Source organism: Corvus cornix, chromosome 3, assembly GCF_000738735.6.
Source record: "Corvus cornix cornix isolate S_Up_H32 chromosome 3, ASM73873v5, whole genome shotgun sequence".
Classification (NCBI taxonomy): domain Eukaryota; kingdom Metazoa; phylum Chordata; class Aves; order Passeriformes; family Corvidae; genus Corvus; species Corvus cornix.
This window is the reverse complement of record NC_047056.1, coordinates 14,998,555-15,026,414: the sequence shown is the minus strand read 5'-3', so window position 1 is coordinate 15,026,414 and position 27,860 is coordinate 14,998,555. Positions and strand designations below refer to the sequence as shown.

General features: G+C 39.0%; 1 protein-coding gene across 1 annotated transcript in view; it reads right to left on the bottom strand.

Annotated features, from left to right (window-relative positions):
- Nucleotides 1–27,860, bottom strand: part of MSH2 (mutS homolog 2) — a 45,617-nt gene that overhangs the window by 6,728 nt on the left and 11,029 nt on the right. The window contains 7 exon segments of the mRNA XM_039569418.1: nucleotides 90–294; nucleotides 1,812–2,057; nucleotides 3,091–3,188; nucleotides 6,091–6,241; nucleotides 7,258–7,381; nucleotides 9,407–9,516; nucleotides 14,498–14,697. Of these exon segments, the coding sequence (XP_039425352.1) occupies nucleotides 90–294; nucleotides 1,812–2,057; nucleotides 3,091–3,188; nucleotides 6,091–6,241; nucleotides 7,258–7,381; nucleotides 9,407–9,516; nucleotides 14,498–14,697 (1,134 nt within the window).

The window sequence follows — 27,860 nt, the reverse complement described above, 5'->3', positions numbered from 1 at the left end:
CACAAAAGAAAAATCCTAAATGCACCTTAAATGCGCCTCCTTTCCCGTCAACCCCAACCAACGCAATCGAACAAAAGCTCAAGACTTGCCTAAGGATTGAAGCAGTTTCCAGCATTTCAGCCATGAAAGTGGACACTCCTTTCAGCTGGCTGTCTCCTGCTCCCACCCGAGCCAGGATACAATCCACAATGGTTACCTCTGCGGACTCACACGGCACAAAACACCCTATTTGGGCCATAAGAACAATCACCCCTGTCTGTCGGATGTATGTTGATTTTCCCCCCATGTTAGGGCCTAAAGAAGAGATTTTCCAAGAATTATTTTAAAAAGCATCATCTTTTTACAATTCAACAGCTCTTTTAAAGGAGAACAGGCTCTAAATTAAAACAAAGAGTGTTTAAACTTATTACTGTCTCGCCAGAAAAGAGCAGCAAACTTGTCTAACAGGTGCAACAAGTGGCTCCAGGACTAACAAGGCTTGTTTGTCTTACTGAATGCTCCTTTTTCAAAAGAAAGGTGATCAGAGAACATTACGGGCCTTCATAAGTTTTGGGACTTTTCAAAAGTATAAGCAGTCATCTAAAACATGCATTCATGCCTAAAACTAATAAGCTTTAAATTAAAAACCATCAGTATTTATTTCTGCTTAAGAATTATAATAATTTGTTTTCACCTCAAACAACTATTAAAATTTCTCTATAAAAATGAAACAGCTTAGTTACAGCCTGGGTACCAGCTAATGGGTGACTTAGAATCAGCAAACCCAGATATTAATTAGTTATTTGTAACTGAAGTACAAATGAAATAAAAAGTATTATCCAGGAAACTGATCATTAAAACCAATTTTACACTTTTGCTAACCAGAAAAAGAAGCGTGTTGCCATGCATTTATTCAGGGTTTCAGTTTTTCTTTTTGATTATGTTAGAAGTACTCATTAATCATTCTCTAATTTCAGATCTTTGCTACTCAGAACGTATGTCAAGGACATCTGGATGGAAATTAAGATCCAATTAAATCTATAAACACTAAAAATGTTTTGGTGTGTAGTAAAATTATCTTAATTACACCAGAGAAAAGGGTAAAAAATGGTACAGTCATTGAAACATGCTTTGCATTTAAAATCAACTTTAATACTTCACAAAGAAAACACTAACAAAGAGGATGCTTAAAATCTTGCCTCCAAAAAGTGCCTACATGGCTACAGTACAATTGATGCCTAGTGGAATTTTCCACATCAATTTAGCAGGGTCATGCTTTCCAGCTCCTGAGGTTGCCTAGCTTGTGGAGTTACATTCACTAAGGCCTTACTTTAAGGAAGGACAATTTTTTTATTTTCTACTGTCCTAGCAGCTTCTTTTTTCTTCACAAATGACTCTCTGTAAATTAGTGATCAACTTCTCCAAACAGCGCACTACAACGAAAGTCACAGTAACCAATTCCATCACTATTAGCTTGGATGATGAGAAATATGCTTGTATGTACAGAAACATGTAGAATATCCACAGTCAAAGGTAACATTTCACATTAACATTGTGAACACTTTTAAAAAAAAAATATATAATCAATAATAGCAATAAATAATAGCTTACAAATACCCTCCTTTCTTTTCCAGAGCTAACTCTTATTCCCCATGCAGAAAGATAAGTAATTCAGTAGCTGCTCACCCTTGATGTTAGAAATTGTTTTGACAGAATTTTATAAGGTTGCTGATTTGTTTTGGTTGTTGTTGGTTTGGTTTTTTTTAAAAAGACATCATTATTGGAAATACTCAAGACATTTATAAAACAAAAAAGGGAACAGAAGTATTTACCAGTAATAATGTGGAACATCTGCTTGCCCTTCTCAAATGTAATGTCATTGGGGATGAAGGCCACCTCATCCTGCACTTCGATGCAGGGATGCCTGGCACCCTTCAGCACAATCCTGCCTTGTCCCTTCTCCAGAAGGACGGGACGGACGTAGGGCACCGGGGCCCCGTTTGACACGTGAGCAAAGCTGACAATGGCATCCAGCTGAGCTATCACATCATTCATCGTCTGGATAGGCTCTGCATAACCTGGTTTGCATTGAGGAGATACAAATTCAGTACCATTAGCCATTCTTTTGCTTCAGCTGAGAAGGTACCTTGAAGCCTATACTGAGTCCATCAAGCTAATTCACCTGCAGTAACAATTTTGCTCAAGATGGAAGTCACCTCCTGTGAGTCTAGGATGTATTCCTAAAGTTTCCATGCCTTGAATACCAAGGAGACTTCTTCAGACTAAGGAAAAGAAGAGGTGAGGCCATGTTGATTATTTTCCCTCATCTGGAAATCCAGTATGTTTCCTTCCTGAATAATACACTGGATTCTGATGCTCATGCAAGCAAACACACCAGAGAGACAGCACAGACAGTTCAGACACAGCAGCCATCTATGTTTATGTGACTGATGGGAGGGAGAGGTCTGTCAGATACAGTGCCTGTGACACCAGACTAAATGGCTTCCCCCAGTACCAACCTTAAAGCTTTGGTGTTTGGTTTTTTTTCAGTGAAAGCGATAAGGGACTGGTCTAGAGCCCAAACTCCCCAGTGTCTCTTCTGCTTTTGGTGAAGGATAATAAAGAATGCCCTGTAAGTAGGCAAACTTGGGGCAAAATATATGGAAATAACTTAGGAAACCAATAATTTGTATTGCCATATGAGCAATGATTAACTTCATCTTATATTGCATATCAATGTTCTTACAGACCTCAGGTCCCACTCCTTCAGTTCTCTGTTGTCCTTCACCTCTTCTGCTGTTAGGGTGAAGGTGCCCAGAGTCAGGGAGGTCAGTGGAGGATAGATGTGGCCTTTATAGCCTTATTTTTGTTCCTGTTACAGGATTAGCATTTGCACACACCTCATCACTGCACATTTGCAGAAATGCCAGGAAAGGGTCTGGCAACAGAAGACAATTCATATTTCAAACTTGCAACAGCTGTCTGAAAGCCACAGCTCACTTTTCACACCAATTCTCTGGACAATGTTACAGTTTGTAGAAGACCCTCAAAGGAACTGCAGGTCCTCCCAGCACTCCGGACTGTGACACACACCAAGAGTGGCACACTCACCTGAAGCAATGTTAATGATTTCCTTAACAATTGCATCCTGAGCCTCTTCATACTCTTCCCTGTTCCTTATGTACTCATCATTGATGGCGCTCAGTTTGCTGTGAACAAAACAAGAGTATTTAGAAGCTGTGGTGTCCTGCCTTCACCTACAATGCCAAACTTTTGGCTTCCTCATCTGTGAGTCAATACCAGGTGTCCCCACCTGTTTTAACAGCAAAGACCACAAAGCAACTGACCTACTATTATTCATCCACACCAAGACAGCCTCCAGATTAATTCCAAGTTTAAGATCACCCATAATGGCCAAACCAGAAATTCTAGCATCAACACATGACTCTTAAAAACATCCATGTTATAGAGATGCTATGTGATAAGGACTAGCTCTTAAAACTGAATTTCTGGCTATTTTGCTACATTTTGCTGCTAAGCAACTGCCTAATTAGCCCAGAGCCCTACAACAGGCTTATCAGATCTGAAGACATTGACTTCTTTCATTTAGTAAAAACCTCAGTTAACTACAGTCACTATGAACAGATTCTGGACTGCAAACTAAGGTAAGCTGAAATAAAGAAAAGAGTTTAAACAAGTTTTTATACTTCTTGTCTCCTAAACAAAGAACAAAAGTCTGCAAGACTGAATAAGAAACACACCCAAGTGGTGTGCCCACACTATAGGCAGAAGTCAGTCTTGTACTTCTAGTACCACCTACAGAAGCAACTATAACTTAACTAAGCACAGAGAATTCTTTTTTATTAGCGATGCATGGGCTGCTTCACTAAGGGAAAGTAACAGATGACACAGTACAGGTTCTAAGTACATCTTCTCAGTTACAGAAAAGCCTAATTTCATCATACATTTAGATTCACAACATATTTAGAACCAGAAAAAGCTGTTTTACATTTCAGGGATGTTTTTAAAAAATACCCTCTGAGTAAATGTTAAAACAAAATGCAATTAAGGTTTACACTTTGTTCATTTAAGCAAATTGGTGTGAAATACACCAACATATTGGTTGGTGTGAACCAATATGTTTGCCCTCCTTTTCGAAGATAAGGATTTATAACTATGAAAGTGAGTGATTAACAGAAGCTAGTCACTATTAGTGATAGCCCTGGCTTTAAACCAGCCTTGCCCTGTAGGCAGGGCTCCTCACACTTGTGTGTCAGTCAAGATCTGACTCTTGCTGAACTCACACACAGAGCACGAGCAGCAGGGCTTGTCTGAAACGGACTGCACCATATATTAATCTCTGCAGCTTTCACCCTTCCATGGAACACAAGCAGGAGGCTTAAAAGCTAGTTTTCTCCTGGATCTGCCACTGACAGACAAGGAAGAACTTGTCAGGAGGCTGAAGTCCAGTTAAGAGGCTGATTATTTGCAGCATTTCCTATGGTTGATACTGGGGCTGATCCTATTTATGCCTTGATTAACAACCTGAACAATGAAACTGAATGCACTCTCAAATGCACTCTCAGCAAGGTATAACAATGCCACAGGAAGGAGAGCTGGCAGTGTGCTGGAGGACAGAGCTGCCATTCACTGGGGTAACTCCAGGCTGGAGAAATAGGTGAACAAGAATTTCAGCACACATCAATACAAAGTCCTGCACCTGGGATGAAATAACTCTGTCCACCAATACAAACTGTGGTCCACATGGCTATAAAACAGTAAAAAACAAAACAAAACAAAAAAAAAAAATCATAAAATTCTTCTCCACTGGGTCCCTCAAGAAGCTGAACACAAGCCAGCAGTGTGCCCCTGAGGCAGAGAAGGCCAAGCCCATGCTGGCTGCAGTAGCTAGAGTGGAACCAGCATCCTGAAGGAAGTCATTCTTCCCTTCTATTCAGCACTCCTGAGATGACACCTCTGGTTTTAGGTTTTGTCTTCCCAACATTGAACCTGGAGCAGATGGTCACCACAAAGGTGGTACAGAGCTGAAGCACACGGCACACAAGGACAGGCTGAGAGAGATGCCTGCCCAGGCTGAGAGAATCTGAAGCCTGGAGGGAAGAGGCAATAGACTCTCCTTGGAGGTGCAGAGCAAAAGAATGAGATACTAAGATCCCAAGTTTCTGCAAGGAAAATTCTCATTAGACCTGATTAGGAAAGTTCTCATAAATAGTAATTCAGCACTGGACCTTGTGCCCCACGATACTGTGAAGGATACTTAAGAAGATGGGCACGTGGGCAAAGCCTTGGGCTACACCATTTAATCTTGAGATAGGATCTAATTTCCAAGGTGCATCTGCTTTGAGTGAGGGATAAGAAGTAGCCTTCAACCTAAGTTATTGCCCAATTCTGCACATGCAACTTTCTACTTCGTTTGCTCTGTGTAAAAACACTGAAGAACAGAGAAACATCTGATGGCTGATGCAGCCCTTGCCCCTGCTAAAATGCTCTAAACCAGCTAAAATTCAACAAAAAAAAATACAGACTTTTCAGCTGATCTGTGTCAGAACTGCTGTCCAGACAAGGACACACTGAAACAGCCTCAATGCAATTAGCCTGAAGACTTAAATTTTTCAACAGTTCAATCAAAAGAGCCACAGAAGTGAAGTTCAATACACAGGACCAATAGAAATTAGGGAAGATTTGGAACAAAGGGAAGAAAAAGGTAATCACCAACAAAATTGCTGCATGTCACATTTGGTGATAAACATAAATAGCTCGTTCCCTACTGCAGCTTGTGTCTGTATAAACACTCACAGTAAAAGCAATTATGATACTTGCTGCAGCTAAAACAGAGAAATTAGCCCAAGTCAAAGGACCAAAAATAGATAACAGTTGGCAATGTAAACGGGGAATGCAGCTTTTAAGATAAACTCTATTACTGTTCTTCCCTCATGCCAGTCCTGCTCAATATTTCAATCTGTGAGCCAATTAAAAAGGTGAAAATTTGCCATTCAAGATGTAGGGAATCCAGTTTATCACCACAATTATAAAGGAACAATTCTTTTCCTTTCAGAACAGGCTTTAAAAACTACCAATATAATCTCATACCTGTTAGTAAATTTCACACCATTCTTCTGTGTATCAATGATTCCGTATTTCGAATTGTTACGGAGAGCTTTCTCCTCCTTGCAAGTTACTCTAAAGTGATGTCCAAACTGTGAATTTGTCTCCAGTTTGATACTTTTGCCAGCTTCCAAACCTTTCAGATGAAAAGAAAGAAAAAGAAACCAGCTGTATTACCACCAATCCTGCAGCCTTGTGCTATTCTTGCTCACTAACCCTCAGTTCCCATGATTTAGCCTCTCTTACATGACCTAATTCAATAGACTTGCTTTGGTTCTGTACAGGTATGAGAAATACCCAGACCAAACACAAATATATGGATTCCTTCCCTCCTCCTACTTTAAAATGCTCTCAAGCTGCATATTCAAATCAGCAATTATTGTACTGCTGTGAATTCTCCAGGAAAATTTCAAGGACACTCTGTACTGCTGCTGTAAGCATAGCACCTGTACTATCATGATCCTTCTACTAACACATGGTTCTGTTACAAGATTTCTCATTCCATCCCTACACAATCTTGGCTTTCCTTCTTTTCATCCAGGTATCATCTTTACACTAAAAACATCTGCAAGCTCTTAAAGGTGTAACCCAAAATAAGTACAGTGTTGCCAATTTTCCTTGCCATATTTGCATTAAAAGTTGGTGGCTTTTTCTTTTTCTTAAAATTGCTCTTTCAGTGCCCAGTTCATCAGCTGCCCATGGAATTTTTTGTATAGAATAACCAATTCTTTAAATGTCTCATTTGCTTACACATTACATTTTGCAAGGAACATCAAAAGAAAACTGAATGGACACCCAGGGGAAAAAGAAAAGTCTCAATGCAGGTCCTCAAAAAATCTAAAAAAGAACTAGACTTAGCCAAGAGTTTGATGAGTTACAGTTCTACAAAACTGATTCTGCAACATACATGATAATTTCTGAAATATTTTGGAATGCCATTAAAAAAAAAAAAAAAAAAAAAAAGGCCATGTTATAAACCAAAAAGCACTCTGTTTTCAACAGCTTGCACTCGACAACCAAAGTCACCCCAACTCAATAATATAATCATGCAAACATCCTTTAACCCTTTAACTCCTTTACACCAGTTTTCATCACCTGATTGCAATACATTTTACAAAAGAGACAAGAATCAAAGGCACTTCCAAACCCTACCTAGTTCTTTGGCTGCAGTCTTTAACAAAGACTGCATTTTTTCTTCCAGTTCATTCATCTTCTCTCTTAATTCTGTTAAATTAGGATCAAAAGAAGCCTTGACAAGAAATTCGTGATTCTCCACCTAGAGAAAAATAACAAGAAAAAATTCATATGAATCTAGGCAATAAAAAATAAAGAAGCATCCCCCTGATCATACACAGTGAAATGAATTTACTTAATAATTTACTCAATTTTTTAATATATATATTGTTGTCATGCAATGTTGTTTGTGATAGTTGGTGTCTGGTTCAACTGCAAAACAAATACATCTCAAATACTTGTTTTCTCAAATAATAGACTTTATGCAAGCAAAATATACCAATTTAACAGACTCCTTTCTGCTGAAATGGAGTTGTCTGCACATTTATTTGCAAACAAATAACTGAGCAGTAGGCAGGGCAAAAAGGGAAGTCAGAGGGAATGACATTGTTATGTACATAATCTGTCTGCTACCCTGGATTTAGGCAGCTAATCAAGACAAGAGTGTAAAAGGATGGGGTGTTTCAAAACAAGAAACTTTGGAACTTGAAGTTTCTGAAACAATAATATCTGCCCCAAAAGAGACTCTAGAGGTTTAGGAAGGAACCTGCAAGTATCACCAAAAATCCTACCAATTTCAACCCAGCTCTTGAGTTGAAAAGCAGACACGGTTCCTTCTAAGCTTAACATTTTCAGAGGCAAGGATGAAGCATGCTGCATTTCATCTTTTTTCTCTCTCTCTTCCACGTGCTTCCACTGCCAGGTGGCTATGTACCAAAAGCACCACCAAACTTTGAAGTTGCCCTGACTTGAGGAGGAGGTTGGAGTAGATGGTTTTTCAAAGGCACCTTATGATTCTGTGATAAATAGGAATGGAAGTGACAGTTTCTCAACTTTTATTACAGCTAGGTAAATGAATAACCACATCCCACACTTTTTGAACTTAGATGTTTCTTTTTATATTAGAATGGATTATTGACATAATTTAGTTGCTATGACAACCTATCCTTCAATTGCACTCAGAATAGAACTGCGTATTTTATTTGAACTCCCTCAAAATCCAAGAGGAATTTCAAGTCAAAGTTCAAATTCTAATATTCAGAGGGACAAGGTTTATTCTTCTGGCAAAACCAGTGTTGGCTTATCTATAGACATTTTCCAGTACCTTGAAGAGGGGGAAAAACCAAATCCAACATGCCAGATTCTATGGGATTTGATTAAAAATAACTGACTTGTTATTCCGTTTAGAAGGACAACAAAACATTTTTAAAGTAGAACCTGAAATGAAATTTGAAGAGCTGGACTATGAAGGGTGAAGGCTTAAACAGCTGTTAGCTTTAAAGAAAACAGAGTCCCAGGGCACACAAACTGCATCAACAGATGGTCTGTAACTGGTATAAAGCTATAAATTTCTTCATTACCATACATCACAAATTACAGCAACATGTCAATCAACCAGTCTTTCCATAAACAGTAAAATGCAGTTGATGGATGCACAACACAATACAAAGAGAGAAAATGCAATGCTCCTGCCTTTGGAGAAAAGTATGCACGTTCAAAATTTTAAAACCACTGCATTTTTCACAAGTTCAACAAACTGCCCTTACTACCATGTCTGGCACATGTTTAGGTAGTTCTCTTATTTCTACAGTCAGCTGAGACATACACTTAGGATAATCCTAATCCTTGGTCAATCAAAAAAAAAGAAAACCCTAAAAGACTCCCCAAGTAATAAACATACCCTGGGCTACGCTCTAGATTTGAGACATATCACTGTAACTTTAAAAATACAAAGAAGCAGAGAAATGACAAAATTACTTCTCCACTTTAATACTCAATTTTAAAAAATGATGAGATTTTTTAAAAATAGTTTCAGGTCCACAGCATCCATGCACCCAAAGCATTTTTTCACTGGCTAGATAATTTCCGATAGTAGGTGAATATCCTGTTGAGTATCCTGAATATTCACCTGATATACTAATAACTGTCTTCATATATTCCACAGCTAAATTATCGCTAGCTACTTAATATAGATGATCAATTAAATTTAGTGAGCATAGAGCAGATTGCAAGGTTCAGTAAGAAACTTTAATTGCTAAGTAAACTCTACCCACACAACATTCCATACCTTATCCATGTCCAATGTTGTCTCTATCATCTCCAGAAACTTTGAGAAGTCAGAGCAGATATCAATAAGAGGTGTTATAAATACCGCTAACAACAACATCTGGTGAGCTCCTGTTATGAACAAACAGGAAAAATTATCATTCACAAACCCCCACAAATTTACTGGAATTCACTTATCCAAGATACACAACTGCTTAGCTGGTTAATTTTTACAAAGGTGGGCTCTATGATTATTTCACTGAAACACATGTACCTTTTTCTAAAATTGGAATTATCCCATCTATATTTTGATTAAGCTTGTACCTACTCTATCATCTTTGTTCATACCTGGGGGTATTAATTCCCTTCTATTATGAGTAAGGCTACAAACAGCAGTATGAAAGCAAACCTGCTGTCTGAATATCACCAATTCTTGCACATAAACAGCTGACATCCCTTTAGCAAAAAGCATAGGTCTTATCATCCACACTCACAGTTTTTAATTTTTTTTAATAAAAGTTACCAAATACTGGGAATATTTGGTAATTACAGTATGGACACAGAAACTGAAGTGTATGTTACCTGGTTTGGTTTTCCACAAAAAAAGACCACATATTATAACCAAATCTTTACAGTCACTGCTTTCCACTAGATAGGAAGTCATCAAAATTCACAGAGATACTCTGTAGCACTGCACAGAACAAGTCAAACTGCATGGAACACATATTGGCTGGAAGTCCATGGAACACCAAAAGCATTGAACACCACAGGCAGTTCACAGTTAACCTAACATGCACAGATATTGCCAAATTTGTGAAAGAAGTCTTTTCTTCAGGTAGCCATAAACTACAAATAAGCACCTACATCCAGCAGCCAGCTGTGGAAACGTTCTGTCAGTAAATGCATGTTTACATCTTTGCAGCCACTTCAAGTTAGGATTCAATCATAGAAAGATTAGCATTACTGACTATATGATTTAGAAAAAATGCCTCAAAATGAATCTAGTACTATGAACTTACAGTCACTGAATTATGTACAGAATTGTGTGGCCTGCCTCTAATGTTTATAGGCACGGCTTTGCACATCAAGAGAGAAATACAGAATTAAGCTCTGGCTAATTCCAGAGTCTCTCAATTTCTTACCAGACTTAGAAAAAAGTCCTAGCCTTTCCTAAGAAAAATTGCCACAGAAATTTATAGAAGTCACACAGTGAGGACACGATTACCCAAGTGAATCTCCTCTCTCAGCTGAAGTAGAAAGAAAAGGTTTTGTTTGATTCCTTTTTCTACCATGCCTTTTTGCTTCCCCACTCCCTCAACCTTGAAAAGTTAAAGCTCTAAACTAATATCTATTAATAGAGGAAAAAAAAATCACATACTGTTGAGAGATTATTGAACTTGTAAGAATGGAGTTTTCTGCTGACTAAAAATCTTCAAAACTATGAGATATGAAATAAAGATTTTTTTCTGTTTCAAATTTCTTGCTTGCTCTCACAATATCTTGGTTCCTTCCCTCCTGTAAGAAGACACATCTAAACCAACCTAGAAAATAAAAGGAGTCAACGAACAAGGAAGAGACTGAAGAGCAGAAAAAGTTTCATGTCCATTCTTCAGAGTGGACTTAGCAGTTCCCAGTGCTCCAGCTGACAGAATACATGGCACCCACAATGAAATGATCTTCAGTATTCTTGAATCAATGAAAAACGACTGTACTTGGACTTTAAGTAGCAATTATAATTTCTTTTCTTGAAAGGAGTAAGTAGGGAAGTTTCATGATGCCATTTCATTATTTAAGCTTGAAGGGTGCATCTCAGACACCATAGGAAGATGTCACATTCAAAAGTTACAATACATTGATTAAGTAAATAAAATACTCATGTATTTACATACAGGTCAAACTGATACACTGCAAAATTTATTTACACTTTTAATCCAGCTTCAAACTCAGTAACCCTCACTTGAAGGAAGTAAAATAGTGGAGTCAGCGAATAATGAGGATTTACAAAAAGTTACATGCATATGCTTTTCTTAAAACACCTGACATTAAGAGAATATGAGCAAGAAACACCACTGAAAAATTCTAAATTAAACTCCAACATGTCTTGCACCTGTATTCATAAACTCATAGGAAAGATGCACAGTAAAAAAAAAAAATCCTCTTTTGCACCTCTCAACATTATTAGCATGGAAACTAACCACTGAGAGAAAGACTAACAGACCTATGTACCATCAAAAGCAGAGGTGCATACTGATCACAAAGCCTACCTGTGCCCAGGTGCAGTTTTTCATTTAAACCATAATTTACTTACTCAAGCACAGACAAGCATTTATTACATGTGTTAAAGACTATTAACATGGTTTTAAAATGTTGCCTGGAAATTAAAATAAAACACTAATCTGCAGACCTGGAACACACAGTTTGGCAGCAAACTGACACTACTCTATCCAGGCAAAACAGACATATCCCAATGACTAAGTGCACTAGTCACTTTGATAGTGCAATGGAAAGTGGGATAAAAGGAAAAGAACAATGGAAATTGGGATGAAATATAGTACAGTTTTACCAGAGGCAGATAATATCCATATAGTGCTCCATCTGTCTGAAATACTGAATGCCTAAGACAAAGAGGACTCTGCAGACCTAATTTGAGCTATTCTAAAGCATTCAGCATGGTGTCACAGGAGATGCCAAGGTGCAAGATCTGTGATTTATGCAATGACCAGAGTGCAGATAAGCAGGACATCACCCACTTGCAAAAGATGAACGAGCTGAAAGGACATCTGTTCCCCCAGGGCTCACAGAAGCATTTATCTTTTTAAGATGTCTGAATTCATATTAACACACAAAACAAGGCTGCTTACAAAAGTAAGTCACTAAAATACACAATATGGAAGGTATCAGTAGATTATACTGGAATAAGATAAATCAGAAATAGATCAACACTAAGTGACCTTGAAAACTGGGCTAATAGAAATCAAGTAAAATTTAACACTGAGTAAGATGACACATTGACAGATAAATGAGTTTCCACTATGAGTAAGGGAATAATCAGTTGGATATGACAAAGGATGGGAAAGAGCCAAGTTTGATCACAACACGGCTATAACACATCAGTGCAACAGTCTGGGGAAGCACAGCACTGAAACAAGCAGTAAGAAGCATTTCCAAAAGCAGAGAGGGGTATTCCAACCCCAGCATACAATTCCTGTATCCTGCATATTTAAAGAGTGTTTGTTTGAGATGGGAAGGAAGATGCTCCAGCAGCTTCTTGAAGACAGGAATCTTTTAAGTACTCAAATTTCATGCCCCAGCAATTTGAGTAATGAACAACTGCTCCCTCTTGCCAGCTAGAGCAAAATGATTTGATGACTCAGAGTCCTTCCCCATCCTATGCAGACTTCTTATGTCTAAACCAGAAAGAGGTTGTCTTCACTCATCACCCCCCTCCTCAGGTTTCATCATCCATAAAAGCAAGGATTTCAACAAAACAATGCTTCATACTGAGGGAAAGACAGTCACAGCTGATGACTTCATGGTTGTTCTATATCCCCATAGCCATTCATAGGTAAGGGAGTTCTGAAACTGGCACATACTCAGAATTGTCAACAATCTTTTTGACTTTCCATCCCTTGATGAGTTAAAACATTCTGTACAGTCAGAAACAGAAAAATTATCAGATTCAGTCTGAATCACTCATGTACATTGAAAATTACCAGACCATTCATGTACTTTGAACAGGTGGTACAAGTACAAAGAAAAATAAAAATAACATGCCACCTATTTTAAACTATCTTTAATATACTGCTGCTGATTGCCCTGCTAAGTCCAGCTGATTCATGTGTAGAACAGGAAGAACCTTTTGCAGTCTATTAACTTTTCCATATGGTGAGCTTAGCAGCTTGCCTTACACAGCTTGCTCCTCAAAACTCTAAAAATGGAATTGTTTTCCTACCCCAATGTTATGACAGAGGAACTCTGTTGATCCAAACGGCAGCTAATATAAAAAGTAGTAAAGACAGGAAGCCAGCATTCTGAACAAACACCTCAGTGTAAGATGGGAACCCAAGAGCTCCATGTCAAGGCTAAAACAAGCAGAGTCTTTTTGGAAAAGCCAAATGGACACGACTGAGGCAGCTAAAGAGTGGCACAGCTCTTTAAGAACAAAAACAAAAGAGTTATATCTGTCAGTTCCTTCAGTTTCAGATCTTAACTACTCTTTGGCTGCAGCCAGCAATCAAAAATTGATTTAAGATTAATATTGTAGAAGATAAGTTTCATTACTTGAAGTCATAAAACTGTAGTACAGAAAAGTGTAAGACACTGGGTAGCTTTATTTTCTACTCAAATAGAGGAAAGAAATTTTTGTAACCATACCATTTCAAACAACATTTGCTTTTAAGGCTTTGATTCTTGCTTTATGCAAAGTGAATTTCTAACAAATTAATGGGCTTCTACAAAAATGAGTTTTCTGGTAGGTTAGAACTGCTGTTGCTAAATTGAATCACTCCCTTGTTATGCTGATCCTATTCTGCATTTTCTTGGTAACACACAGAAAAGGGAAAAATGATCAGCTTTTGTATTTTCTGGACTTGCTTGTCACAGCATTGTGCTTCCTACTAATGAAGATTGGAAGAAACCCTGGCATGTCACCTGTATCAAATACAGGAGCATTGTGATTTTAAAAACAAGCCACTGAAGTTATACCAATAATATTGAAATTGGGGGGGGTTTGTGCTTAATTACAATTGGAAGTGGATGACAATGCTATTGTATGAATGGTATCTTGTTTGTCAGATCACAATACACACGCAATTGGTCAGGAATTCTTAGAGACAAGTCCGTGTCAAAGATTACCACACCATCACCTAACAGCTCAAGCATCCCAGCTACACACTAATTAGAACATATTTTCCTGCAAAGATTTGGCTATGTGTATTTTAAAGTAGCTGACAGGCATTTCAGAATTTCAGCTCATTTCAAATTCAAATGTATTTAAGCTTTATTCCTGCAACAAAAGCACACAGGAAAAAAGTAATCCTTGGAAATCTACGCTCTACTTCTTTGCATCATCAGTATACTAAAAAACATTGAAAATAGATGGGGGTAGCATTACCTTCATGTTTTTCTAGTGCTTGCACAACATTAGGCAGTTGATTGATAGCCTGGTACATTCGGTAGCAGTCTTGTAAGTTTGCTGCTTGTCTCTGAAATTTCTTTGCCAGCCGGTTGAGGTCTGGAAAGCGACGTAACAGATCTTCTTGAAGGCACTGACGTAGTTCTGGATCCATCACAAAAGCTTCAACCAAATTCAACCTACATAAGAAATTCATAACAGTGATTAGCATGGCATGATCTATAACTCTTTAATGTCACCAGTGAGAATGAAAACACTTATCTCAGAGTTTCTATCTATACTTTCTTATACCTATGGCCTTATCCACTGGTCAACTTTCCTGGTAAAAAAAAAAACCAAATGAAAATAAGACAACACATGAGCTGAGAAAGCAAGGATATTTAGCCTGTCATGCTTCGGTAGTTTTGAAATTGGGGTTTTTAATCAACAGCATTGGACAGCAATTGTTTCAAGTGCAAACACCAACATCTATCCTGTACGTAAAGCTGACTCTCAGAATCAACTCTGAGATTAATTCTTTCCCTTCACTATAAACAAAGTCTTCCAATAGTCTATGGAAGAAGAGGTATTACGCAGGAAAAAAGTCCCCACTGTTGTCAGAGTTTAGCTCCCTGTGGCCAAGGCCAACACTGACACTGTGCAGCTGTGCAACCCTGGACCACAGGATGAGAATCCTCATGGTTGAAGGCACCTCTGTGCACTGACTACTCCAACCTTTGCTCAAAGCAGGGTCACAGCTAAAGCCAGCTGCCCAGGATGGTGTCCAGTCACATTTTGGGCATGCCCAAGGATGGCTCCAGTGTCAACCCTTGGAACGCAGCCCTGGTGACTGACCTCCAGGGCGACTTCATGCTCCTGAGCCTGGCAGCTCAGTGAGTTTTCAGTCCCCCACACTGTACTGATCTAGTCTAGTACTTTGAGATGTAACAGGAGACAGTGACAGCTCAAGTCACAATAAGCAACATTCCCTGCTCTTCCCTTATCCAACCACCTAATCCATTTGTTGCAGAAGGTTATTGGGTTAGACAAGCATAATTTTCCCTTTGTAAATCCATGCCAGCTACTTCCGAAGTACTGTTTGCCTCACTGGGGGACTGCGTTCTTATCAGTGAGATGGTTGCCAGCCTTGTCACCACTGACTGCCAGCTCGCCTTCCCTTGCTGTTGCTCTGTGACATTTTGGTTTGGTATTTTGTTGGGGGCTTTTTTCTGTATTTTTTTAATTGTAGGTATGGGGGTTTTTAAATAGTGAAATAAATATTCTTTAAGTGCTGAAAGCAAGCATAAATCTCAATAAGAAGTGACAGAGCATTAAAAGGTATTTCTCCACTAGAACACAAGCAAATTTTCATACATTTCTTGGGGGTTTTGCATCAGTTAATATTGCCATCTCTACACAGTTTGCATTTGCAGTTAAAAAAAGAAGTCAGATATTGTTAATTTTGGAATGCCGGGGAGGTCAGTGTTCTTTGATCACACTTTCAGAATACCAAGGAAGAGCTCTGCCTCCTTCAGAGACCTCCATATATTACATACTGTGCTGATTTCTGGTTAATAATATCTATCAATATCTTTGCTTCAGCAGGGAAGTTAATTTTATCTAGAGACATGCAGGCAAAGAAAGGACAGCCTTCACCACATTATTCCTGCTGGTTTGCTTACTGGCAGAAAAATGCATTTGTTTCAATTACAGTAACATCTGCATTTGCAAACTTCATTGGAAATGACAATTTTTTTTGTCATTCTGACAGCAGCAATCTCTACATTACACACTGCATTGCTCTGCAGAGTGCCAGACACTGGCAACAGTACACAGGGGTTAACACAGTGCGCTGCCTCAGGTCATTAGCAAAGACAGTCAGGAAACAAAGGCTTTGGCTAAAGCAACACAAGAGGTAGGGACGCCTGGACAAGCAGTGGTACATTTCTGCATATAAAAAATTCTTTGTTTCAAAAAGTATTCTACCCCCACACTCCAGTGAATCTTCTGTATTATACCAAAAAAAAAAAAAAAAAAAAAAAAAAAAAATCAACAAAAAAGATGAGAGAAAAATCCTACCACTACCTCTATGTTTATCCATTCAACTACAGCCTTAATACATAAATTTAGACATTGACATTACTGACATATAAGGGTGCGTTACCTCCAAAAGGTACATTAAAGTTTCAGCATGCACACAGAGCTTGTCAGAAATAGACAAGAACATACCGAAGATACCTACTGCAAGAACACAGAACAAGACTTGCATGAGAAACATCATAAAAGCCAAACAATTTTCCATTCTGATACCTGTTGGTGTTTCTGAGCATGATTTCTAGCTTTCAGACTTCTGTCAAATGGTTTGGAGGAATAACAAGAATTACATGATGTTGTCACAGCAGATACATTGCCATGTTTATTACAAATCCCTTCAATTTACCAAGCAGACCTCACTTTAGGACTCACATCACAAACTGTTCTCTCAGAAGCACCAGCAGCAACCGGTGACCAAACACAGCTTTTAGAGACCAGACACTGTTTAAATACTAAGCAAAAAAAAGGCAACAAAAACTGAACCAAACTAAGGACACCTGATACAACTGCTTAAACAGCCTAAATACAAGCCCCCTAACCAGATGTCTTCCTTCCCCAAGGGATTAGAGAAGGAAACAACTTGTCGACATGAACCTCCCCAAAGGAACCAAGGAGCTTGGTCACTTTTAGTCCTCTAACCTGCAAACAATTCCTTTGGCAAAAACAAAACAGGATTTACAGCAAACTTCTCCATTTAGCATACCCATGTGTTCCTACTGTTACCTTCCTTGGTCTTCAGCAGCTATAATCATGACAAACACACAAGAGGTTGTACTCTCCTGATGTTAGGTCCTCTCACTTCCCAGGTATTATGCAAGATTTGTAAACATATTTATTGTTTCTCAATTATCAAACTACCACTACACCACCAACCCACAGAGAGGAACTAGGTGCAAGGACCTTCAAGTTTTATTATCTGCAAAACTGCATTAATTTCTTGTTTAAAACAAACTTTATTCACTTAAAAAAAGGACCAGGAAGAACATGAGACATATTTGGAACATTTATCCATTATCAAAGTAAGTTTTAATCCAGAAAAATACTATTCCTGCCTGCAGCAGGAAACCCGAGTTTGCTGGGTTTGTCCAACCTGCTTAAACTACTGACTACTCCATGACTTCAACTTGAAAATTTCAAGTATAAAAACTACTTTTTTTCTTATTTTGATGACCAATTTCACACACGCAAGAATAGGCAAAATTCAAGTTCACCACCAACATCAGACCCTATCTTGCCCTCTCATGGCTTATGCTTAAAGTCAGAGAACTTAGCTTCTCTTCCAAGAGGTCCTTAGAAAATCAGTAATCCTGGCATATGGATATATACACAGAATCACTTCTGAAAACTTACTGAATTTTGCACAGCTGCTGTAACAGTCATTCAAGAACATCTCAAGCACAGCTTCTGTGTAAGTCTTGAGCTTATCTTTACCAGGATCTAGATTTTTTTTTCGCTTGTGCCTTTTGCACAAACAAACCCTTCACTTTCATCCCACGGCTCCCTCAGCTTGTTCAACAGCCTCCTGGATAAAGACCTGTCAAAGGCATTTTGAAAGCTCTAATTTACTTTTTTCCCCTCCTCTTTTGTCCACAATGACAAGTTCAAAGAGTTCTCAGATCAGCACGAACAATTTTCCTCTGCCAAAAACCATGGTAATTAGACTAACATTTAATGACCTTACTGGTACTGTTCTATCTTCCCCCCTACATTTGCCAACCACAAAGATACATCTGACAGGTTTGTGCTCATGCCACAGTTTGCATAACAATTTCCTGTTGGTAAGAATACATACAAGGTGGCTGAATAGAAAGGGCTATGTTAAGGTAATGCAACCATAAGCCATGAATAATGCTCACAAGTAATACTGAAATCAAATGACAGGTTGTTTTTAATATAAAGTTCAGCTGAAGGGGGAGAAAAAAAGAAAATACAAAAATAAACAGATTTTAAAAATCCAAGAAAGTGTAATCAAACAACAGCTGACAACACTAGATAACTCATTTCTGCCACACAGCCAAAAGGAAAGGAAAATAGGGCAAACTTTCCACCAAAGATCTAAGGCAGCACAGTCAAGATAACAGAAACAATTATAAGTTGTGAAACCACACTGGAACATAAAGGAAATCTTTGTTTCAAGACAGTTATTTAAATTTGCAATTAAAACTGCAAAAATGGCGAACAAGACTTCAGCTGATGTAACTGAAAATCATCACAGGTGCTTTTCTTGAACTCGGAAATTGTAGCCACCTTTTATTCCTGCTATACAAAACCAGGGCTGTTTACCAGCTTTGAATTCTGTGCACTAACAAGTATCATTAGGCTTAGTGTGCTCTGGGAGACAGGGAGAGGAAAAAACCTCTTATCTCCAAGTTTCTGCTGGATATTCCAGAATCCAACTCGAAACATTCCATCTTTTCCCCAGTTTTACTGTTAATAAGAGGCATCTCTTGAACCAACTACAGACAAGAGGCCAAAGTACCACACACACAGAAAAAGACAACAAAAATCTGTTTTCAATCTAATATATGTCACACACTTTCCCAAGTCTCAACAGACTGCTTCCATTCCACTGAGGTTTGCATCACATTTGACATCAGAAGAGATTGCTTCCTCCCTTGCTACACCTGTGCAGCATTTTTCATCACCATTTTAAGATGCCTCAACATGGACATTGTCAGGAGGGTTTGATTATATTTCTCGGTTTTTACACAGCTAAATATCAAAGTTTAAGTTAATAGGAAAACATTAACCATGCCCGATTTGTATATAGATTTTATGAAGAAAGAATTCTGTGTGTAAAAACAATAACTACACTAACAGACTCAAATAAAAGACCAGAGTTAAAAGGAACAGAGTATTTATAGTGTCTAAGCAGGATTGGTCAGCATTTAAAAAAAAAAAAAAAATCTAACAAACCAGTGTACAATAAGATGAATTATAAAGCACCTGAAGTTTTAATCTCCACCAACATCCTACAAAACCCTGAACAGCTCTGCCCCTCTCTATGCATGCAGGAAAGAAAACACTTCCCTCAAGCACCTCTGCTCAGAAAAAGGACTCCGAGGGGTTTTTTATCATTTCATGTAACTGGGATCCATATATAATCAGCAATATATACTTAATAATGAGTAATATATATTTAGCTATTACTACAGGGTAGTGACTTAAAATCCCCATTACTCAGATGTTTTTAGAAAAAAAATGTATTAGCTAAAATTTCCACATAACACAAGGAAAAAAACTGTTAACACTGAAATAAATTAAGAATGCACTCTCTTACAGGAGAACCCGACTTACTTTTAAGAAGACTTTAAAGTTTGTAACTCCCCTGACTACCTAACAGCTGAGTCTTCTGAAGAGAAACATTTGTATTCTCTGCTGGCTAAAGGGTTTCTCTGACTGCAGATTAAGATCAACTTTCCTGTCCAACTGTTCTACTTGATTATGCAGAATTTTAATCAAGAAACACCACCTTACAAAAGCAGCATATTAAGGACTGCTTTAAAATATACTGAGACTTTCATCTCACCACAAGTTTCAGAATATGCACAGTTGTATCAGTTTAATTTCATATTTTGTTTTTACAAAGGAAGGTGGAAAAACACATACCATTATGTTGTTTTCTCTCAGGTTTTTTTCAAACTCAGATCTCTTCTTAATCCAATGTAGCCAAAGCAAGTCCTCCCTGGACATACTTAACCTAGACATGTAAAATGATACCCACCACCTTACCTGTTCTAATCAGGTTTTCTTTTTCATACAAAGCACACAGTATTTTAACACCCTGGAGGAAGCCCAGACTACAGCAAGTTGCATTTTTTTTCCAGCCAGAAATAAGCAAGTCCTAAGCTCCCTTTATAAACTTCTCCTGGTGACTCAGTCTTTCCCTAGACAATCATCTCTCTCCCAAAAATCAGTCATAATCCAGTTCACTGTCCCAGGTAAGCAGTAGATACCACCTTAAATTTGCAAAGCTCTTTCCATGCCAGAGAACTTCAGTATGTTTTACAGCCTTTGAAGTATTATGGCAGACACCTAAGATTGGCACATGGGAGCCTAAATCAGAAATGTAAACCTGATACTGAGAATTACTTTAGTAATTCAGTACACAGCAGCACAAAAATCAAACTGACAATCACAGGTCATTTTGCCTCAGACAATCAGAGGTGTTGCATGCATTTATAAAAATAACATCCAAAATTTCTCAGACAAGCACAAAGCAATAATGCAAAATAACTAGGCAACCCACACATGCTTTTGTAAGTGCTTAGTTATGCACAAAAGACTTTTTTTTTTACGAAACTGGAGTGGTCTTTGCAAACAATTTGAAATAAATGTAACGCAAACCCTGAGGAATAAAGAACCAGCAGCTTTAAAAAGACTAATACCATCAAAAGCCTTTACTTTAGTCATGAATCATAGCCTTAGGATCACTGATCTCAATCCCCACTCAGCTCACACTGGAGCCTTTGCACAGCCAGAAGGTGCTCTGGTTTCTGGCAGCGAGTCTCCAACTGATAGCAACATTTACCCAAACCACAGGAACAGCCTTGGAAGGGGCTCACCATAGGCACCAGTCCTTGCAGTACTTTGAAGACACAAGATTTGAATCCAGGTTTTTGACTCACCAAGAACTCAGAATGTTGCTTTCTGCATGGGTTGTACACACACCTCTCCAGCACTCCTTACATATGACACGGAACATCCCAAGCAAGGGGTCGAAATCTTTCTGTTGTTTTAATGAAATTGTACCAATCTGGCCATACAATATCATTAGGGTCCAAATTCTTGTGTCTGAGTATCACAAGTTGTTCACCTGAGCAAGCTCTCCTCCAGCTCTCCCAAATTTGTATGCACACACAAGGGCCGGTAGTTCAGAAGCAGACAACCCAGGCAATTGCAAGAGGCCGGGGTGAGAAGCTTGTGCCCAAGCCTCTTGGTAGTCAAGACTTCCTCCTCCTGTCTGCCAAAAAGAGAGCAGCCTGCACCTTCACATGGATTCCCCTCCACACCAAATGACTGAAGTTCTCCTTCCCACCTGCTCTTGCCCAAACAGTGCAATCTTGCCATTGTTTCCTCCTGGCATGTGAGCACAAAGTTGGTTTTGTTTCCTCAGTTAACATGCTATGAATGTTTCTGTATTATCAAATTACTTCACAGCTTCCCTCCCTGAAATCTACTGTCACAAACTAAACACCCCCAAAAAGCTACACTAAAAGATACAGTTGCTTACAAAAGAAAACTTTGAAGACAACAGCGCAGAAGTACAACAGTGTATATTCCTCCTGAATTCAGAATTTAAAGTGCATTACTGTTTTACATGAGGGATGTGAAATTACAGGCTTTTAACAAATGAAAAGATATTGTATAATACAGTACCTTAAGAGAAACAGCAAACCAGGAACAAAGAGCCCCAGGGTGATGCATTTCACAGCTCACCTGTAATGTCTGTGTTCTTACAATGACAATGCCGTCATCCCAGTAAGATTACAGCATTCCTTGGACTCTGATGATTCCCTAGCTTCTTACAAGATTTTGCAATCATTCACAGTTCTAAACCCCAACAGAGTTTCAAAACTTCCCCTCTGCCAAAACAAAGAAGTCAGAAAGACCAAGCATGACCTGGCTCAGTGGTACAGCTGGAAAGCAGTCCTGCTCTTTACACAGGCCATGAAGCATGGAGCAACAAAACCTGGCAGTCTGGGAAAGGCAGCTGTAGGCGCCTCAGCTTGACACTGAGGGTGATGCTCCCAGCTGCAGCCCCCTCCTTAAACACACATCTTTATTTGCTGTGGCTGTGTTTGCTTTGCACCTCTGGCTCCCCTGAACGGCCTCCCCTTGGGGTGGCCCGGCCAGCTGTGGACAAGCCCAGTTGTATCCTGATGGTGGCCTAAACTGGCTAGGAAATTATGCCCTCAAGCCCCAGTCCCACCAACACTTCCACACTGGCAGAGAGCAGCACTGCTACCCTGAGACGTGTGAGATATTGCTGCTGCCCACTGCTCCTCTACCTGCCATACCCTCTCCCTCAAGTTTTAAATGAACTAAACCAGGGGATCTCCAGGCACGTATCTGAAGTCCTCAGCATGTATTTAGCATTTGGATTTCACTCCATTATAACTGTGCAGCTCTTTGGAATCCACTACTGTTGTCTTTTAATCTTAAATGTAACTTGAAGAGACCATGAATATCCTGACTATTTTTCACAGCCCTATTGAAGTACAATCCCTTGTGATAGAGAGTCCAAGGTCTGAAGAGCAGCTTTAGACCCTAGGAGAGCCTCAGAAATCAAACTGCACACACTTTTCAGAGCTCTGGGTACACAGAGTGTGCTACTAAGCAGCCAGACAGACCAGGCTCCCTGCTGCTAAACCTGGAAGATTAAGCAATGTAAGAGAAAGCCACATCCAAGTATCAGCCTCATGCCTTTTCTAGTTTTCCCAATTAGTCCCTAAACCATCCTACCATGACAACAATAATGGCTATTTCTAACTTCAGGACAGTCCATAAAGATAAATTTTGTAATTCAAATAAATGCATTCTTCCAAATAATCCGAGCTCACAGTCCTCTATATCAGCTACATTCATATAACATGGAATTAACATGTATCAGGAGAGCAACAGACCCTTTACCACCCTGCAGTCAGGTGAATTCCTGAATACACCATTTTAGTATTATGTCAAAGGCTAGAGAGCAAATTAAAGCCCTGGGATTCTATCGGGGTACCAGGCACAAAGTAACTAATTTTTGTAAAAATCAAGCAAAGATTTGAAAGCTGTATGTATTGACTATGAGGCAATCTAATGAGATCAAAATAAAAAAACCCCCAGGATTATCAGGTAAAGCAGTTAATTCCAAAATAACATTGGGGCTTTTTCCTCCAAAGGTACTTATTAAAGTCTGATGTTACCAATAATTCATTACCTTTGCACAAGTGTTTATGAACTTTACAACCTCAGTAGACCAAGCGAAGTAAAGAAGAAAATAATTCTTCAGCAGAAAAATAAAATCTTTGGTCTTATTCTTGTCAGCAAAGTACCACTTGATGCAATTAAGGCCTTGCTGCTGAAGCAGACTGCTGCAACAGCAGTATTTTTAGACCCTAAGGGAAGGGAGTGCCTGGCATCATGCAGAAGAACATGCAAATAAAGCAGCACCACACCAGCAGAGCTCTGCTTGGCCTCTTCTAGGCAGAACTAGCGAGGCAGTGCAGGACTCTGAGGCAGGCACACAAACTCCCTACAACAAAAAGAGAAGCAAAGGAATAATCTTTCCTTCATTCACAAGGCAAGGCTGGCAGTGCTCCTGATGGCACCACCGCCCTTCCCACGGCCAGGAGCTGCAGGCTGAGAGCTGTGTTTCACAGGAGTACAGAGGGGGATCTGCAGGAGCATTTCTGCAGGCAGGAGGTGACCAGAGCTTGCCAGGGTTCCTGCTGTTTCTCTCCAGGTAAGACTGAAGGCCACCTATGCCCTGCAGCAGGGACACAGAGACATCTCCCTCTCACCACCTCCTGCTGAGGGTTCATTCCCATGGCAGACCAGCCCTGGCTCTACAAGACTCAGGTCCTGAAAATATTATTTAAAACAAAAAGTATTGATCCTGTCTAGATTCTAAAGAAACTTTCATATACCTGTTCATCCAACCAACACCCACACAATCACCCCAGTCACAGTTAAAAGCAGAACCAGGTGTCTTTTATTTCCCATTCCTCAGCCTGGGTGTTTTACATACAGTAACAGTCACTATCCAAGTGACAGACAAGGAAAATAAACCATTACTTACTTTTCCCAAAAGCTGCATTTCCCAAAAAAGAACAAAGTACTTTTTAATTATTACCAAGAACTGCCATTCAAACTAGTTTTATGTAACAGCACTATTTAGATTTGATTCCCCCTCTCCTCCTCCTTCTCAGTTAAGGAATAACAAAATTATTACCCTTAATGAATTAAACAGCTCCACAGAAGAGGAACTGGGATAAAAAGGGAAAATTTTCACCTTATAGTAACACACTACTTCACAGAATGATAAACAGTGTTCCCAAATTTTAAACATGCATGTTTGTAGAAGAAAAAAAACCAGAGTATCTACCAGCAAAGTTGAATTTTGAATATTCAACACAGCAAATCCTTTCCCATCTCAAACCCCATCGCAATCTAGCTGGACTAAAAGTAGTCTCTTACCCTCAAGGAACTGTACAGACAGAAGTGATATAAGGACAGCTCATAAAACAAGAAGTATCTCCCAAAAATCTTTGTCAAAAGATTTTTTGTCTTCCCAATGTTTATTTCCATGCATACAGTTTTTTTCATAAAATTTTCATAGTCTTTTCTGTAGGAGCTAAAAATAGTCAAACAGCATCTTTACAGCACATTTGTCAGGAAAGCAGCAGACTTATTGAGCAAGGTAGTGCATCGCTCCATTTCACAGATTCACTATTCCAATCCAAGGACAGGCAGACACCCAGTCTATCCTCCTGTAGCAAGTCTGGTGATCTAACTCACAACAGAAATTTATTGGCATAATCTCTAAAACAGTCAAAAAATACCAACAGAAAGCAAACTCAAGTCAGATTATTAAATCTGACCAGCTCCTGGCTTCTGGTATTTGTTGACCTGCACTTACAATATTTATGATGATAGCATCTCATGGACCAGCTGCAGAGGAGCAAAAGGGTTAATTTTTGATGACAACTTTCCTCACTTTTTCAAGGACCAGTTTTCATCAGGTGAACAAGCCAAATCAAATTGATCTTTAGCTACGAGACCAAAAAAAAAAAAGGAAGTAGGAGGTATGGACTGCCCCTTTTGGCAACTGCTGAGTTTTTCTGGATTATTTGCTATCCAGCATGACACCCTTGATTATTTAAGCATGATAAACTCCCCATCAAGAGACAAACGAGTCAGCTACAGGAACACCAGTGCCAGTGCCAATAGCAAGGGCACAGGTGGCAGTCCACAGCCAGAGAAACCTGACTGCACCTTTTGATTTAAATTGGTTACAGACAGTACAAGCCATCTATGAAACAACTCAGAGCCACAGGCTGCTGCATGGTGCATAAGAGTCAAAAACAAATGAAAACCATTCACACTAAATCCTGAAGACCAAAGAAACCCTACATACAGAACAGACAGCGTGAGCCAAGTGTCAAGGACATGAAGGCAAAAAGATCCTAATTTGAATAAAGACAAGAAGAACACAGTATTTAGGCTTTGAGACAAAACAACAAATGCCCATCTTTTAAGAATTCCTAAAAAACCTCCATTTCTTATGTGGTAACAAAGAACAGTGAAGACAACGGAGCAAGAACTCACCAAATACTACACAGTCATGGGCACATTCGTAAACCCCACACAGTGAAACTGCTCCACCCAAAACCTTCCAGAGAAACCCAAGATGGAAAGCAGGAGAGGCTGTTTCCCAGCCTAATGCCTTACACCACAGAGGTTTTCTGCCAGTCTTGCTTTTTAATTAAATATGGCATTTTGGGATCCAGTGATAAAACTGTATTACTGCATGGTCTTCAAAGACTAGAGTCAACTGAGGAAAGGTATTTCCATTGTTATTTTTTTGGTGCTTTATTCCTTACAAGTTTCCATACATTATTAAAATTAAGAGGTTACATTTATTACATTACTACACCAACATTAATACCCTTTTATATTTGCTAACCTGTGCATTTCTTTAATCTTGTGCAAACTAAGAGCATACTGAACAAGTTCTATTTCTTAGCTGTAGAAATACAAATATTTCTTCATTTGCATTCATTCTGTACAGAAGAAACTCAAAACTGTACGTCAACAAAACATTAAAGACTCTTACAATCCTCATACATGACAAATGAAATTAAATTACAAGTCAAGATGAAATTTTCTTGCCAAGAGCTTCCATTGCAATGTCCTAACATGGCACCTTTCTAATGGTTTTGGACGTAAATTAAACAGAGCAGAAACAATAATGTGGCCGCTGTAATTTCACAGAGAATACACCATATTCCTGTATCCAATGTTCAAAATAGTGACTACCAAGAACACTGTTACAAGCCTGAGAGCTTTGCACCTGTGCATAGTAAGTTTTCATACAGTCTTGAATACTTAAAACACATATTCTAAGCAAAATTTAACTACGGCAGTAAGTGCCATCCACCTCATTTTGGCAGGATGAGAGCCAAAGAACAGCATGGCAGCTACAGATTCACATTTCCCTAAATAAATAGTAGTCTCATCATGTCTTACAAGTCTGGAAACCAACCTGACATTTCAATCAAATTTTAGTTTAATTTTCATTTCTGTTGAGCCTCAAAATTCAGACACAAAAGAAATGACTAAAAGCTTAATCCTTCTATTTATTTTGCACCAAGTGAGGACTTGTCAGGAAGAAGTGGGCGAGCTGGAAGTATCAACTAGGAGATACTGTGACTACCTGCTCCACTGCTGCACCACTCAATGCCACCTATAATTTACAGATTTGCAATGCTGACTGCTGATCCCTGATCCAGAAGACAAAATTATCTGGATAACATGCAGAATACAAACACCCAACATTGTCTTTCCCACACCTGAAGGTGTCATGAGAGGAGCCTTTTTTTCAGCTCCTCAGACAAGAAAACTAAAAATAAGTCTTTTACAACACAACAATCTCAGCCTTTTAATAGGTTTTGAGTGCCTGGGATTTTGATGGGAATTCCTTCCTAGAGACATTGCCTGTGTGGTGTGTGCTTGTCTAGGAGAGTTCTTGCTTAATGTCTCTAGACAGCACTCAATGTCAACCTCAGTTTTACAAGCAAACCCAAATGAAAGTAGAGATAAATTCGTAGTTTTGGAAACAGTAAACATAGGTGAATGGAGGGGAGAGGGTTAAAGAAGCAGCATTGAGAGTTTCAAGCTCCAAACACTTCTCTAGGGAACTCAGTGATGGTAACTTTTGGAATGACAAAGGTGACATTTTTCTAACATTTCTAGAGGCTTACTGGAAGCCAACACCATTTTCATGTCACTGGAATGACAACTTCTTTCATGGGAAATATTTATTGCATCATGATCTCCATGACAATAAGAAATCACATTTCTGTCTTCAAATCTGTTCAGATTCAATCTGTATTTCAGAAGCTTCTCTAGAGGCATTAGGAGCACTACCAGTGCCTAAAATGCATTTTAAAGAGGTCATTTAGACAAATATCCAAGCTGGTCACATCTTCCCCTCCCCTACTGAGGACACAGGCCACCACATACTACTAATTCAGCTGCCTGGAATCAGTCTGTGGCTCTG